The following is an 18231-nucleotide window of genomic DNA, read 5'->3' on the forward strand; positions in this document are numbered from 1 at the left end:
AAAAATTGTATACCGTCATCCCTCAATATCTAAGAGGGATTGGTTCCAGGACTCCCCTTGGATACCAAAATCTGTGGATGCTCAAGTCTTTTACATAAAAGGGAGTTGTATTGCATATAACCTACACACATCCTCCTGTATGGATGTTACTTATAATACCTCTAAATCATACCTAGGTTACTTATAATATCTAACACAATGTAAGCAGTAGGCAAAGGGTTGTAAATACAATATGAACACATATAAATAGTTGCCATTGTGAGAGAAATTCAAGTTTTGCTTTTTAGAACTTTCTGGAATTTTCTTTTTTGAATATTTTCTATCCACATTTGATTGAATCCGCCAATGCAGACCTGTAGATATGGCTGGCCAACTGTATCCTGGGAAAAACATCTCTAAGGCTCGATTCTGTTTGATCGCCTTTTAAATTGGTCCTCAACAACCTCTCGTAATAGGTCAGCCTGCTCTTCCCACACCAATGTCCTCAAATAGCCACCCTTTGATGACCAGAACCTCTGGAATTGCTCTTGAAAACTGGTGAGGATAGCACTGTTTCCATAAAAAAGCTCTCCCTTGAGAGAGAAAGAAATGATCAGTGTTCTAACTCTATTTTAACCCTCAGTTAATTTTTTTTTTTTTTGAATTCTAGCTCTAAATTCCCCTCAGCTCCAGTTCATCTGCAGAAAAGAGGCTGATGATTTAATTTGAGTCTCTGTGGCTGCATCCTGCCACATGTTAATGGCCATTCCTTGAATGGTCTGGTCCTTTCAGGGCAGGCTTCCTATCAGGTTAGCACTAGCTGGATGTTGAGCTCTGCATCCAAGGGGCTTGTAAACACTGACTCTCACAGGGGCCATGCCTTCCCCATGCAGCCCAATGAAACGAAGAGCCCAATATTCATGTGCTATGGCGCTGCATGTCAATCTTCTGTGGAGTATTTTAAAAACACTAAGGCTCAGACCTCATTCCATTTGCTAAATTAGAATCCCCAGAGAGTGAGTACAAAACAAGAGTGTATTTTCAAAAATGGTGCAGGTGGTTGGGATGCATTGTGGAGCCTCTGAAATGCTGATATGCGTTCATCCTCTAGTTTCGTAAGTCCTGTTGTTAGGTAGTTAGATAAGTGGGAGCACTGGGCAGAAAAGGTGGAGGAGAGGGAGGATGGTCAGGAAGGTGGTGTTATGTCTGCCTCCAGCATAAAGGGGCTTTACTTTCTCTAAATGAGCGCCCGCAAGAAACCGATTAGAACCCGACAGGCTATGACTGCACGATAGCAGAAAGGACTTAACCAGACACGACCCAGTGCTCACTGGCTCATTGTATTATGATTAACATTGCAGTTTCGCTCCCCCTACTCCACCGTGGGCTTGTCTGTGTGCATCATGGGTAAGGACATGTGCAAGAGCGGGCAAGCATGACTATGCGCTCCAGGGACAAGAGACATCAATCAAAAGACCAGCTCTAAGTGAGGCTATAAGAGAAGGGGAGACAAAGACATTGCTTTTGCTCCCTTGGATCAGCCCACCTGTCATTCTTGGAGGTGTATTTCTCCTTTTTTAAAATAAATCTTTTAACATCTTTTGCTACACAAAGCAAAGTCTCCGGACTGTAAACTTATCTTTCAGGTATGACAAGAACTAGGGTCTTTACCTTTTGGGGTAACACTGTGGACACCTGAACTCAAGCCTGAATGCTTCCAGAGGTGCGGCCAGTCTAGGACAGATGAACATTGGGAGAGGCGCTCCATCTGCGGACCTGTCTTCACTCTGCTTTCTATTGCTGTGTGATCATGAAGCATTTGCTTTATTTCTGTGAGCCCTGGGTTTTTCTCTGTAAAATATATCTTCTATGAAATGCCAGTGAACTATAAAAGGAGCCCTGGAAAGGCACATCACATCACAGAAAAAAAGTGGGATCTACATTTTCTGACAGGCAACTAGCTCTTGAGTGTGCATATTAAAGAGGCAAATCACAGGCTCACACTCTAAAATCACAGTAATAACCCTCTAGACCCATATGTCTGTATTTATGTTCATAAACTCATTCACACTTCTACCCACGTCAATCACATGGGTCTCTTCTGAGTTTTTGTTTCAGATTTTTTTTTAAGTATAAAGGATATATTTTTTTTCCATTTTAACCTTATAAGCTCACCAGTTAGATGACTGGAGATTTTCCTGCTCTGAGAAGTCTAAGAAGGCCAGCAACTTACATCAGGGGAACTGACCCGGAAGGCTGCAGCACTGATAACATTCATGGGGAGTTAATCAGATTAAAGGCCTGATGCCTGAGCAGAGAGGGATCAGGTGGAGGTGCTCTGTTCTTGTCCATCCAGTGCGGAGGGTTTCACCAGATAGGTAGCAGCCTCCCAGCAGGCCTCAAAGGACGGCCCACGAGCCCCAATAGCCTGAGGTCATGGGCAGCAAAAGCTATCAGTAGCTGCCAAGTCTCTGGGGTTCTTACTCTATGAGAAATCTAAAGTTAGCTAAAGAGATAAAGACCTGTGCATTCAATTCATGCTTTCATTCATTGATTCATCCTGTTGGTGAAGGCACGTTCATGTGCCTACACACCGTGAGGTCAAAGAAATATGATCATTGGAGTGTGGAGCAGAGAAAGGTTTACTGCAGTGCTGAGCAAGGAGGATGGCGTGGCTCATGCCCAGGAAAACCCCAAACCCCCTGAAGAGCTTCAGCAAAGCATGTTTAAGGGCCAAGTAAGGGGTGGGGCTTGCAGGGTACGTGTTCAGCTCATGCACAATTTTCTGATTGGTTGATGTTGAGGTAACAGGGTGGCCAACACTATCAACCCCTAGGTGCCAGAGGTCTGGGGGCCACATGCTCTTGTGATCATCAAGCAGTTAATTTCCTCCCTTTGGTGGTGATTTTCATCATCTGAAAAACTCAGGAAATATACATGAGATACTATTATCTGCGTACTTCAGAAAAGAGCCGCAGCAGAGGACGTAGGGGAGGGGTCTGACCCTGGAGGGACCCCCAGTGTCCAGCTCAATTACAATGCTTTATTTCCTCTCTCTTTCTCTTTTCCTCTTTCCCTCTCTCCCTGTCTCTCTCTCTTTCTGTAGCTACAATTGATTATCCCTTCTCCTCCTCCTCAGCATCATGAAGTTTGGTATATATATGTTAATTGTTTTATTTGTAGCAGACACGGTGTTAAGGATTTTACATGCAGTAGTTCATTTAATCTTTATAATGATCCTGGAAAGTAACTGCTATTAATACGTCCACTATTAAAATGACATATTATGACATATGTCTGAGGCTTAGAAAGGTTGAGTGACTTATTTGAGGTAGCATAGCCAGTGAAGAGAAGCTGTGCGCCTCCAGGGTCTGTCTTGTTGTGTGCAAGCTGCCTTTGGTTGTAAAGGAAATGAGGCACAATTTGACCATTATAATGAAGACAAGGCATAGGCAACTCTCTGTTACCCTAAACCGAGGATTTTCACCAGTGTATGTAGAAAGGCTATTTACCTGCTAGCTCTAATTATTTTGTACGTATTATAATCAAGACAAGTGTAAACATGAAATAATTGACCTGGGGGCTCCAGAACCTGATTTTGGAAAGCTCTTGATCTGCTTAAATCAGGATGGTTGGCAAACAGCTGAACAACAAAGACACACTCTCTTCTGTGTGCACATACACACATGTGAATTCAGACTTGCCCATGTGCTTGTTTATGTTCACTTCCCGCTTCCTAGGTGCTTCGCTATTGATAAACTCCTCACAGACAGATGGGGAGTTAGGACAACATAGAGTTAGAACATAATGGAGTCTTTACTGATGGAGATGAAGGATTTACTATCCTTCGAGCGCTGTTCCTGTCACTTAATAATATATTGTTGAAGTCAACATGTTCTGAAGGAAGATGTATTTTTTCCCTTTTATTATATTCTTGGAAAATATCTGAACACAACATAACAGTTTAAAAAAAAAGAAGTTATATAGACTCAACCACTTAAAAATGACATGCATCTAAATGACAGTAAAAGTGATTTTTTTTAAGGAAAATACATTTACTATGGACTGTAACTATTTACTAAATTCTCAGAAATAAATTGTAAAGCCCAGAGTTGAATCCTAGTTCTAGTGACATAAATAACGATTTAGAAAATACAATGCTTGCATTGAAATACATCAAAGCTTAATCTGGCTTGTAATTCTTTGAGAGTAAACACATTTATTGGTGTATTTTGGCCAATATTGGCAATGGAAATTGATTCAATCAGTTCTAAATCATTTTTTTAAACTGGACTATTTCTAGGAACTGTCTACTTTTACTAGAGACTCTAAAAATGGAAAAATTCTCTCTGATTAGTTGCATTCTTAGACAATATTGATGAAATGCAGTACAGCTCCACAGATTTCTTAAATCTCAAAATCAGCCATCTGTAAATTTCACTTCTCTGTAATGAATCTTGGAATAAGAAAGATGGAAAAATACATTGGAGCTTCCAAAATAGATTTCATAAGTCCAAAGTATTAAATCTCCTGTATTTCTTTGCTCAGGTGGATCAAACAAATCTTTTTGCAGATTTCATTTACTTTTACTTTGCATATAATCCTAACAAATCTGATTGTGTTTTAGTGCCATGACAGACTCAAAACAGCAGATTAGAGGCAAAGAAATAAGGTGCTTCAGATAGACATAGTAATTGGTTAAAATTGACAACTGAGGAAAATACACTGAAGAATTATACAAGTCATCATATGAATGATCTAAAATTATATCTTCCTCTTGGATTACACAAGGAAAACAATTCTATAATCTACTGTACAGTAAAAAGGAAAGAAAACTAACAACCATGATAATGAACCACTTTCATAAACGCAATGTTAAATTATTCTCAATAAATTCTTAGAGTAAGAATCTGTACAATGAAAGGTAGCGATCTGGGTAATTTTTTTTTTTTTTTTAGGTAGATTTTATTCCATATAAATGAAAGTAGGTTATTTAGAATGGACATGACCAAAGAACTTCATTTTGTGTTACCAAATCACTGCAGTGCCATTTTTAACCATGGATTTGGTTGTTATCAAAAAATCAAGATTTAGGTTAAACTTTTGACAATATATTCACTACTGAAGATGTTGTAAATAATCCATTTAATCAAAATACTTAATTGAATCTTTGGGATAGCATTACAATCAATCAGTCATTATTATTTTTAATACTCTCAAAATATTTTGAACCAGTATACCCAGCCTTTATGAAAAGCTATAATTTCATGCACAAATTTTTTGATCAGCAAACGTCAATACATAAAGAGAATAACACTTCACTAGGTTATTATAAGTGAGGAGAAAACTTTCACACAAAAGAATTGGGATGAAAAAGTTAGATTCATTCCCTCTGTCTTAAAAACAAAAGCATGAAAACAGATGGAAGAATCTAGAAGAGACATCATACTTTTAAATGAAAGATGCAATGAAATATGCTGCTAAAAACACAGGAGGTAGGTCTCTCAATTTTTCAGACCATCCTTTATTTCTCATATAAGGTGCTAAATTGTGAGTCATTAGTGCACATGAAACAGACGCTTCTGTACTCCACCCTCAACATCCCAGAAGTTTAGAGCTAGAAGGTGCTATGTAGATACCCAGTGATTCTCAGATAGAAGTGCACATCAGATCCCAAGGAATTAGAAATGATCCGGATGCCTGGATTGATCTAATGAATCAGATCTTAAGCAGGTGTATTTTCAAAGGCAACTCTCTGGTTAAGAACAACTGAATCTAATTCTCTCATTTGATTGAAGAAACTGATCACCCAACTGAAAAGTCTAATAATCGATACTTGCTTATGTATATTCTGATACTTAAATACAATGCAGAGTTATATTGTCCTTAAATTAATAAAATAGTACCATATATAGTGAATTTGAGTGAATCTTCTAACAATTCCTCATTTTAAGGTTCTGTGAATGAAAAGTAATGCAAGCCATGTCAGTAAACAAAGGATGCTGTGGCCATCCAGTCATCAGCTGCTACCGCCGTGTCCAACAGTGAACTCAGGATGCAGACAAGCAGGCAGCCTGGCCTCTGCAGCCACCCCCAGTGGTGCCCCTCGGGGACATGAAAGAACAGGACACTGACCCTGGATAGCTAGGTGCTTGTCAAAGGAATGATTTCAGTGAGCCCAGACCTTTGCACCTTCCCATATATAGAAGAACATCAAATTCTTTACTTCGAGATTTCTGGTTTGCTTTAATTAATAGTAATATTTTGATGTTCTGACTACCTGTCTTTGTTGTAAAAACGCCTATATATCCTGGGTCCTCCTCTATCTCTTTGGACCTCTCCCTCAGAGCAATCTGAGAGGCTGTCATCCCAGGTTGAGGGGTTCGAGTCCTCAGAAATGCCCACCAAACAAAATATAACTCTCGACTTTTAGGTTGTACATTTTATTTCAGTAGACAGTTTCAATAAGTTAAGTGATTTGTGGTAAAATTGGAAAGCAAATCCATGTCAAACCCAGACAATTTCCAAATCTTCTCTTTACTCTTTTGAGTTACTCAAAACTTACAAGATGTTTAACCTAATCAAGTTTTTAAATATTAATAAGGAAGAATTCATTATTTGGAGGCTTAATAGCTTAGGTGATAATTTATAACCCCTGTGACTCAAAAGCAATATTAAAATACAACATAGCCAGCCATAGTAAAGGTGGCACAAAAGAGGTAGGAACTTTCAGGCTTGACAAGTTTTGTCCTATTCCAATATAACAGAGAAATGATTGAGAATGAAATGTGTTACTGCCTTCTTCTGCTACGAAAATGGAATTTTTCTTTTCTCCATCAGGGAGCATTTAAACAGTTCTTTGTGTTTTGAGAAATCTGGAGCAGCCGAGCTCTGACACTGGGTCAGTGTCTCTGTGTTAATTTCCACCAAATGAGATTAAGCAAACCTTCATGGAGAGGGAAGTTAGGAAAGAAAGGAAGGCTTTTGTATCTGGACAGAGAGCAGTTGGACTGGTTCCACTCCAATGGAGAGGTTGTAATCCTGGAGGGAGAGCAGAGCTGAGGTTTCAGCGGTTCCAACTGGATATGCTGAAGGGACAAGTGGGACCCGACCATTAATTAGCGAAGCGTGCCGCCCTTGAGGGGCGCGGGGAGGGTGCTGGGAGCCCGATCGGGTGTGAAAGGATTAGAGGCATTTGGCAGATTAACCTGTTTTTGAAAGGAGCATGGGGATGACACAATGGGCATTTCAGCGGCAGCCAAGATGAACTGTGGAGCAGGGCTCTCCCCACTTAATGCCGGCTTGGCCACCCCAGCATTTGCTCTACAATCCAAAAGGGAGGACATGGGCAGCTAGCTCTCAACTGGCTGACATGGATTTTTTTCAGCCATATGGTGGTGAAGGTAAAGACAATTTTATTTTTCACTAGAAAACACATGGATTCGGCTTGGGTTTTGCATCTGACTCTTGGGGAGAAAATTTATATCTGTAGTATACCAGAATATATAATACGCATGAAGTTTTAAAATAGCTGTATATGAAGGCCATCTTTGTCCCTTCCACATGTTAGTTCTACTGCACTATTTTTGTTTCTCCTGCTGTTATCAAAATTAAGCATTCATTATTTATGTAAGATACAGTAGAAAATGAAAGGAAAATGAGAGGGAAAGTAATCAAATAATCTGATTATACATATTTAAATAAGCACAAAGAAACAGTTATTTTCAAATATACCTAAGAAAGTTACACAAGGGAATAAATCTTATTCTACCCAAATGTAACATTTGTATCTTATTATGTGCTAAGCATTCAAAATTTTCTTCATTTTCTTTCTATTGTTTTCTTGGTTTACTGAACCATAAAGAAAGGAAAGGAAGAAAACCGACTCCTTGTTACAAAATGCTTCTCATTTTGGTTTCAAAGTCTTCTGACTTTCTGCTTTTTATCTAAACTCACATCCGTGACGCTACACGTATAATCACAGGAAATGCTGCAAATGTAAAAATGTTCATTTAAAGCTACATGCATACCAAGTTCAAAAAAGGAGCAAGCCTCATGCTGAGACAGGAGGGAAGGGGGCAGGGCACAACCATTAAAAGGATGACACAGCACTTAGCACCAAGATAGTGGAAATTTCAACTCCCAGCAGACCTTGAGCTTCAGTATATGCTCATTGAAATATAATAGCTGCTGAATGACACTCCCACAGGTGTCAGGACTTTTTTAAGGTCCTTTGACATAAAAGGTCGAAAAGTGGGTGGTGGCCCAATTCCTGGGAATCCCTGACCCCTCCCCAAAGTAGTTGGAATAATCCTCCCGCTTGTTAGCATATGAAGTTACCAAGCCCATAAAAACTAACAACCCCACACCTTGTGGCCTTTCTCTTGCTTTTTGAGATGGCCCAAACTCTGTCTATGGAGTATGTCCCTGAATAAATCTATTTTTACTCAAGTATGGCTGACTCTTGAATTATTTCCTATGCAAAGCCAAGGACCTGCATTTGGTGGGGCGCATCCCAGGGACTCGCCTGAGACCTGGGATGTGGCCATTCTCTCACACCCCATTTTCCTGAATCAATGTCAGTGGCATCGCTTGGTCTGGTTTGGAAAGTCCAGCCCACACCACAAGTGGGCTGCTGCCTCTTGTAGCCAAATACGAGTGCTTCACATTGAATAAAGTCATCTTTTTGTTCATCACAATTATTACGTATTTTGTAGAAGTGATCACACTCCACACATTTCTTTTCCTCTTCCAACTTAAAGCCTTCAGAGAGCATTTCACAATATTTCTATTGCCAATTACCAATGAGTTGGTGAAAGAAAGCAAATATGAAACTCAATGGACCTTGCTTTATTTCATGACTCGTGTGGTCTATTTCAAAATGATGAGTTTTTACCTCTTCCTGCTTGGCTTTGCAATGATTTTTGTTTCAACTTATTAGTATACTATTATGTATTCCTACACAAAAATGTAATATTTAACATAATACTATACAGTAGTTAACGTAGCAGGCTTGGGTGCTCAGACGCTATCTACTCCCAATGGAGGACAGGCCCTTTACTGGCTGCTGGAAGATAACATCTGAGCCTCGAAATATCCTGCCTGGGAACAGTGCGTCTGATACCTGACACCTTGGATGAGACCAAATAGTTTATGCTAATGATGGGATTTTTGATGCAAGCCTTTTTTTTTTTTTAAATCTGAGGCTTTGGACCAAGTTGTATCAGTTTGAACATTGCAGGAGCTGGAGAATGATAAGCTAAAATCCATGCCTTGTAAGTGACCCAAATTAAAACCCTGGACGCCAAGGCTAAGTGAACTTCCCAGATTGGTGACACTTCTAACATGTTGTCACACATCATTTCTCAGGGAATTAAGCATTGTCCACCCTGCTCCACTGGGAGAAGACACCTGAAAGCTTGTGCCTGTTCTCTCCTGGACTTTGCCGTTTGTCCTTTACCTTTTGCTATTTTTAATTCATAACTTTTCACTCTAATGATCCGTTACCAGGAGTAAATCAGCTTTTCTGAGCCTTTCTAATCAACCATCAAATCTGAAGGTAACCTTGGGACCCCAGGCACAATATCTAAAAGCTATCAAAAGCTTTGAAGAGGCTTTAATTTTTTAAACAAACTGTTGTCTTCTTAACATCTTCTCTTGGAAGGATAACACCAATCCACTGGCATTTCTGTTCTTATAATTGATACATAAATTATAGTTAGGAATTAGATAATTTCAATGATCTCCTTATACATTATAATATACTTAAATCAGTTAATAAAATCATAATATTATCTAGCTAGCAAACTTTATTTAGTTTGAGAATTTTATATCCTTTCCAACCCTGCTGCTTTCTGTTTGTTTTCATTTTTCTTTCCCTGCTCAGCGTTATTGAAGTATAACTGACAAGTAAAGTGTATAGTGTGATGATTTGATATATGTACACACTGTGAAGTTATTAACACAGTAAGGTTAATTAACACATGCATCACCTCATGTACTTACCTTTTTTATGTTTGTAATGAGAATGCTTAAGATCTACTCTGATAGAAATTTCAAATATACAACACAGTATAGTTAAATAGAGTCACCACTGACTCTATCTAGACCCATAGAAATTAGTCATCTTGTAACTGAAGACTTGTACCCTTTGAGTACCATCTCCTTATTTCTCCCAGCCCTCAATTGCTGGTAACCATTTTACTCTCCGTTTCTATGAATTCCACTTTTTCTTTAATTTTTATTTTTCTTTATTCTAGTATGATTTCTGAAAGTATGAGTCAAGAATTGGAATGAATATTAGTCTAAAGTTAGCCTGAATGGCTTCTTACTGGCAATTTATAAGATGGGTAGATAAGCGAATACTATACTTGGAAATTCTATTATTTGATACGATACAGCTTCTAAAGTTGCAGTCCTTGACTTGTCAAGTGGCTGTCTTCGTGTCGCACAGGTAATCTGTGGCAAGGTCAGGTCTAGAAATGGAATCTTGTGATTATGAGTAGGAAGTTCTTTCTACAATAATAAACTCCTATTATTGCTGAAGTTACAGCTGAAATTGTAGACTAAAATAAAGTTTAATCACATTATGGAAATTAGATGATTTACCTGCAAGTTAAAGGAACTCTGAGTCAAGCTGTACTTAAAAATAGATCTTAAGTGATCTCATGTAATTAGATCCAGGTTGACAGGCACCTGGGGGTTCAGTCAGGAGTTCAGCACTGATCTCCTGTCTCTCAGCTCTGCTGCCTTCAGAATCATTCATCACTAGACAGCACCCTGTCCCCACCTTGGGGTCTGAAAATGGCAACAGCAGCTCTATGTATATAATCCGAATATTAGAAGGTCTAATAAAGGTCATTGCCTTTTACTGACATCCTATATGGAGGTGAGGAAACTTCCCTGGAAAGAACTCCACTCTTACCTCAGAGATCAGCATCGGGTGGCATGCCCAGGCCTACAGGGACCCCTGGAAGTGGAATGCGATTGACTGACTTGGACGAAGCATCTGGGATGGATACAAAGGAACTGGGCCATGACATACCGATGACTAGATAACTGATGGACCGTCCCTGCTCATTGCTATCCAAACCTCAGTAAGAATTCTCCCCTTAATTGTCTGCCTTCCTTGTGCAAAAATACCAATTTGGCACACATTACCTTTTTATTGTGAAAACAATGTCAGTACACTGGTAGTCCAAATATGTGGATGAAAACAGGCCTGTTTTTCCAAAGCATTTTTTTCTCACATCAACTAGTGTCATCCTCTTGTGAAAGTCGGCTCGGCTGCCGGTGCATCAGCTCAGAGCCCACACCAGTGTCGTGGCCTTAGCTTGTGTTGTGTGTCATCTGTTTTCTGAAGACAGTCAGTGGATCCACCTTGCATAGACATTTTTAATGTCACGCCTTCTGAAAAATGAGGAGCCAGAGGGGGCCCCACTGATTTACCAACTGTGTCACAGTCCGTTTAAGGCAGAATGGCACGGGCTGGTGACAAACAGATGTGTACAGAAGGGACAGCACCAACACTGATGGATGAAGAAAGTGACGGACATACAAAAGAAGATGGAAATCAAAATACAAGGTAAGACTATAAGTGGGCGATTACATTTATATTGCCTTTTTATATATAAATGTATATAATTTACATATAAACATGTATAATATATAATATAAATAAAATATTTAAACGTTTACACATAAACATTTAATTTATAAGATTATTTTAAAAAGGATCAAATATATTAAGTGTGTGTAAAATACTTGGAGTTAGATGAAAGTGGTACCTATAAGACTAGTAACGTTTTTAGAATAATTTCTGAAATTGTACACAAATTCGGTATCACCAGATTTGTGAATTTAAAGCATAAACCGTTCATTTTATAATATTTACATCAACCTATATATAGTGCTGAATAGAACTTTTTTTTTCTACTAAGTTAAAAAAAAAATATTGGTTGAGTTTCTATTTTCTAATCAGTAAGTATGCATATGTATTTATACCTCCCACCATGCCACAAAGGAAGATGTCAACTCTATTTGTAAGAGTTAATTTATGCTAGCCCGCATTAAGATATATTAATACTATTAATGGATACTAACGAGATGTAGGTCTTTGCAGGTGGAACTGTTCTGGTGGGCATTCAGGATGCAATCATCAGGGTCCTGTCGCAGACCAGCAGAGCCAGGGCTGCCCAAACGGGAGACGCCGTCAACCACTGAAAACAACAGAAGGAGAAAACCTTTAACATTCCTTTAATCATGATACAGATAATGCTAATAGCCCTAAAGAATACTGTATTAATCTACATGCATTTCACTTTTAACTAAAGGAATTATGAATTTTTATATTTTATGTTCTGTTACACAGTTCTCTATAGTGTTTTCTAAATAATTGTCTTGCTCAGTTCTATTAACTTAAAAACTCCAGTTATTTGAAACAACAATCGCAACGAGCATCTGCTAACAGCTGGCAAAGCAACAATGAAAATCGCCAGTTTTCTTTTCTCTCTCTCGTGTCAGTAAACAATACCTATGATAAATAGGTTACTTTTGTCTCAAATACCTTTTCCCAGGTTGTTTTAGGTTTAATAAACAAGAAGTTAACTTTCCTCTAAAGTTCTTTGTATGACAAGGTACATTAAAGAGTGCAGTGATCTGACAGTTGATATAGAGCTACTTAGTTAAAAAGAGCCTTCACGTTTCATCATAATCTTTTAAAAGTAATGATCAGAATCTGTCCTCTATTTGATCATTAATGATGGAACAAGAACAGTCTCTGAAGCATCTCAAGGACATGGTGACAACTTGATCTCGGTTGGAGCAGTTGCAGATTGACAGCTGTTTCCTGCCGGTCAGGCCCCAGATCCTCACTATCCTTGAGACCCACCATGCGGTCGCATCGCCTCTCTGCCTCTGTACGTGTACCTGCTCCCACTCTCGTTAAACATGCAGGTCCTGGGAAACACAGCGTTGTCAATGCACTGAGAGGTATTTAGCGGGCTTCTCAGTTTCTGGAGCCAGGCTTTTGTACAGTGCATGTAACTGTGGATGTAATGAGGAAGAACAAATCTGACTCCCTATTAGATCTGTTGCCTTGACTCTAACCCTGGGCTCTGTTTCCTGGGCTTAGTCATGCTGGCTCTGCACCTTTTTAAAAGAATGTTGCCTAGAGCCTGAAATAGACAGGCTAGCTCATTCTCCAGACTCTGACCTTTAAGGGTGTAACACTTTCTCATTCATATAAAGATTAAAAAGTTGCAGAACAGAAAATAACATTTATTTTGTTGGAGGTTTACAGGAACATCGTGACCTGACCTACATGGACAGCTGTAAGAACAAAGGATTCCAACACCAAGAAGTTTGCAACAGCCTAAATCTGACTTAGGGAAGATGCCTCTCCAAGACATTAGTTTCACATCATCTTGGTCGGCTGGCTTTCCAAATAAAGTCATTATTCCTTGCCCCAAAACCTCGTCCCCCAATTCATTGGCCTGTCATATGGCAAACAGAACAAGTTTGGGCTCGGCAACACGGCCTCAAAGGAGAACACGGCAGCTCACAGCCCTCAACAAGAGACAAGGAGACACAATAGTTGGCAGCTCTTTAGACAGGATTTTACTTCTGTTTTACTTTTTTTTTTTTTTAATCTAGCAACCTCATTTTTAGCACCTCATTGAAATATACAGATAGAGTTATAAATAAATTAATGAAGTAAAATGGCATGTTGGTGCATCTTTATTCAATATATATGGCATTACATACATTAACAAATGAAAAGTAAATGTTACACAATATGTAGTTAAGACATGAGGGAGTACCATTAAATATAATGATATTTTTAAAATGTTCATGATTATAAGTCAAGCTGGATACTGATGCAGATTGCAAGTAACAGCTAGAGTCAAGTTAGCTTCAGCATAGACGCTGACCTTCTCCATGGAGACAAATGATAAAATCTTTTAAAAGAAATGACAGCAAAAGATAAATTTGAATTAAAGCGTCTGAAAGACAGAGATTGCTTTTTGAACGTTGACTATTCTGGGCTAAGAATCTAAGAAATGAGCTATGTTCCAAATGAGACTCTGGAGAATTAAATTGGATACCACAGGGAAAATAAATAAACAAACATAATTTGCTTAAAGTTTTTTTTTTTAACATTTTTTATTGATTTATAATCATTTTATAATGTTGTGTCAAATTCCAGTGTAGGGCACAATTTTTCAGTGTCTATCCCTTCCCACCAATTTGCTTAAAGTTTTGAAAAATGAAACAATTTTTTTTCCACATCTAATTTGTTGACCATGGGCTATGTAATAACTAATCACCATTTTATCAGAAAATACTTTACATGCATATTGTCTTGTTTTGCTGTTATTATTTTTACCAGAAAATATAGTCACTGTATTTGTATTAGTCTTTGTCTATAAATATTCCATACCACTATTGTGAATTGAAATTTTCATCAGATACGACTTCTGTTAATCTGTATTATTCATTTTATAAATAAACACCAAACATCATACATTAGCTATAGCCAAATTTTCTGATAATGTAAAACTTTGTAATGAAAATACACAGGTAAGTATTTTAATAATGTTTTACCAATGTGGTGACTAACCACATAATGCTTGAGATTTGCAAATTCACATATACATAGCAATAATTATTTCTCATACATAGTCATGTAATAAATACTATTAATGTGAATTCAAAAATTTGGCTTCCCAAAGTATTTTATTTTTGAGGAAGTATTAAGAATATGGTGTCAAAGATATATTCTGAAATCAGTTTAGATGTATAATGTAATTTTTAATAAATGGTTTTCTTCTCTGTTAGTTAAGTCTCCTTGGATGGGGTCCACACTATATTATGGATAATTCTATAATAAAACACACCAATATATTAGATACCCAAAATTTACATTTCCGTAATATATTATGCATGACCTCCAAAAATTTAATAGGTAGCATTGCATTATAAGTAGCATATTTGGAAATTGTATTTTCTTATAGTCTAAGAAGTTAGAATTAAGATATTTATGGACACCTTATAAAATTATGTATATACATCTATGTCAGTCAGAGCATATCAGAAGTGGCCATATGTAACCATATATTACCCTGATACTGAAGCTAGTTGAATCCACAACAGTGCCTGGCCTCTCTTAGGCACACCACTTATTTACAGTGAGCGCTAGAGATTTGGGAGTGATTCCCAACATATCCAAATACCTTTGGGTTTGAGCTCAGAAATAAGGTAACACTGACCTGATTCATGGAGACTTGAGATTTCCCAAATTTTAAGACAATATTTTAAGTACCCAAATCTGGAAGGAAAAAAATGACAGTAATATTGATTTATATTAGGAGCAGCAAATTGGTGGCCCCCAGCGTGACAATTAATTTTGCTTACTGGGCACAGTGTTAGAAAACGGAATTCTCTTTTAGTATCTGTGTAGCTATTCCAGTTTGCTGGGGCCCCACCACTACCTGTTATTTCACACCTGGGCTGCTTCACCTAATTAAAACAAACAAAAAAGAATCATTACACTTCTTAAGGACATACATTTGCAAAGGTTTGGTTTAAAAAAAATTCACAATTGTAGTTAAATGATACCATTTCAAAACAAAATGACTTTCTATCAGAATGTGCTTTTTATATGTTACATTATTTTAACCATTTACCCAGTTACTGAGGGATCTTATAGAAATATACTTTAAAGGAGGTAAAATAAAGCAAAAGAAGATGGACACCTTTTTCCAACATCCTTCTAGCTCACACTCTCTTTCTCTCTCTCTCTCTTTTTTTTTTTTTCTGTCTTCATGCCTCTTAGCCATATCCAGTTCACAGGGCTATTTCATGCCCTGACTTTCCTCTTTTTTAACAAAAATTATCCATTTTAAGCATGTTCTTCCACAGAAAAATAACCTGTTCCAGTATTCAGTATTTCTTCTTTTTCTTTTTTCTCCTTTTATTTCCTTCTGTTTTTCCTTCTTTTCTTCCTGACTCCTTCCTTTTCCTCTATAAATTTATATTTCTACAGGAATACGTACTTCAGTGAGAAGAAATGTGTGTGTGTAATAGATGAGCTAAAGTAATTTAAATCATTGTAAACAGTGCTTTCCCGTACCTACAAATAAATACTTTAAGGCAAAATCTACCATTAAAAACTGGTTAATTCTGATGCCAGAAAATAGAAGTCACATCTTTTTAATTTTTTTTCATTTGCTACCATTATAACTAAAAAAAAATATAAATGAATTTGTCAGAATTCGGGGTATTTGTGAAAATAACTGGCATTGGTTTTGATGTGGAAGGCAGGACTAGTCAGTGGATAATCATCGCTGCATCCTGAGGTATCGCATCCCTCCGTCAGATTCTGAGTTGAACCTCTCTACAAGGATTGTGGTGGCCGAGTGAACTCACTGTCATGGCCAGGTCCACGTGGGCGAGGGCTGCAGCTGCCAGGCTCACTGACAGTGTCCTCGCAGCCAGGAGCTGCCAAGCCCTCCCCACACTGGCATTGCAACCCGAGGGGAAATGATTCCAGATCAATTTCAGCTCCACTCTTCCAAGGACCACTAGCCTCTCAAGGTCCAAATTCACAATGAGATGCTCAAAGGAAAGCATCAATGTCAGTGAGTGCTTATCCAATGAACAAATCCCCTCAACTGCAGTCATCTGTGGACATATTTCTGCATAAATGCATGCGATTTAGTCTCTAGGCATTGACAAATAAGTCTCTTCCATATCATCATTCTGATTCTTTCTCTCTCTACATCGCAATTTTTGAAAGAAATGTTATCTATGATTTCTACACTTCATCAACGAAGTACCAGCAGGCAGCATTATTAAATGACAGCATTTTTAAAAATACTATTTTGTTTCTTCAGACTTCTCACCTCTTGTCCGACAATGTTCTCTGAAGATATGCAATTAAGAAAGTACATTATTAAAGAATTGATGCCTCCTTACGTTTTCTTTCTGGTAGCCTGGAGGTTGCTATCATTATAAGCTTTGCTTGATCGATTTCTTGTTTTTCTCAAAACAAATAAGCAGTGAAAAAAAATAACACAGTCATAAACCTTTAATCTTAAGAGTAACACGTCAGTTCTGAAACTAATTTTAAGTTTGACTCGAAAATATAGCTAGACAAAGCAATTGTCATTAGATGAATTGTACAAAATAATTTGGAGGTGAGAAATCAGCTGCTGACCCAAATGAAACCCATACGAAACAACACGTGAAGCAGAAACAGCATCAGATTGTTCATAAAGCAAAATCCTTATTCAGGTGTCAGTTTTCCAGGCATAGTGAAAATATTTGTATACTAGCTATTTGGAAAATATTTAAAAACTAACGCGTATTCTCCATAATGTAGCATAGACAAATATAGGTTCTCAAAATGCCTGACAGAATACCTCAGAGAACACGGCCAGTAATCACTTCGGCCTTTAACTGCTCAGGTTTTCTCAGTCACATCACAACTGTAAGGACGAGGGGATAGTAAAAAGAATCGGGATAAAGTATCAAGTTTTCAAAGTTTAAAAATGCAGTGGCGATCGGAAAAATTTTAAAACCTCAGGATCCCTATGGTTGTCCCAATTCTGATCACCAGGGGGGAAAAATAGGGTAAGAGGGTCCTAAAACTTGCTTAAGATGACAATGGTCCTACAGAGAAGGACCTGAAATGACAGAGTTGGTGTCCAAAAAAAAAAGAAAAAAATGCAATAGAAACTACCCCGAATCGAACAGACACCAAAGACTTCAAGTTTCCCAGAACAGTAAAAACAAAAAAAAAGAGTAAAAATACAAAACTGCTTCCAAATAGCAAAGAAATAAAGATTGCTTTAATAAAAAAAATCCATTAAGTGCATGTTTTATGCAAGATGTATGGTAAATAGTGAGGAGAATTCAAATAGGAACAAGTCTTGTCTGCTGCCCTTCAACTATTATGAGATTGAAGTATATTTCAAAGGATACATCTTGGGATACTATTTCATCACAATGAAAGCCTTTTTCTTTGTAAAATCAGAGACATTGCATTGAACAAACATCTGCCAGAAACATATGAAGAAATGAATTGTCCTTAACAAAAAAGTTCTCATGCACATCCTTTTTTCTAATTGCTTATTTAAATATTTAATTGTGAGAATGGGTCTTTTGCTTTGCTACTAGGAAGTTAATTTAGCTTGTCTCATTCATAAATAATGTCATGCATACAATCCATTAGGGTGCTGAACAATAATT

The 18231-nt window shown here is 37.7% G+C and overlaps 1 protein-coding gene across 1 annotated transcript in view; it reads right to left on the bottom strand.

The window, feature by feature from the left end:
- The window catches only part of EYS (eyes shut homolog), a 1185464-nt gene that overhangs the window by 834137 nt on the left and 333096 nt on the right, over nucleotides 1–18231 (bottom strand). The window contains 1 exon segment of the mRNA XM_010967844.3: nucleotides 12082–12197. Coding sequence (XP_010966146.2) covers nucleotides 12082–12197 — 116 coding nt within the window.

Source organism: Camelus bactrianus, chromosome 8 (genome assembly GCF_048773025.1).
Source record: "Camelus bactrianus isolate YW-2024 breed Bactrian camel chromosome 8, ASM4877302v1, whole genome shotgun sequence".
NCBI lineage: Eukaryota > Metazoa > Chordata > Mammalia > Artiodactyla > Camelidae > Camelus > Camelus bactrianus.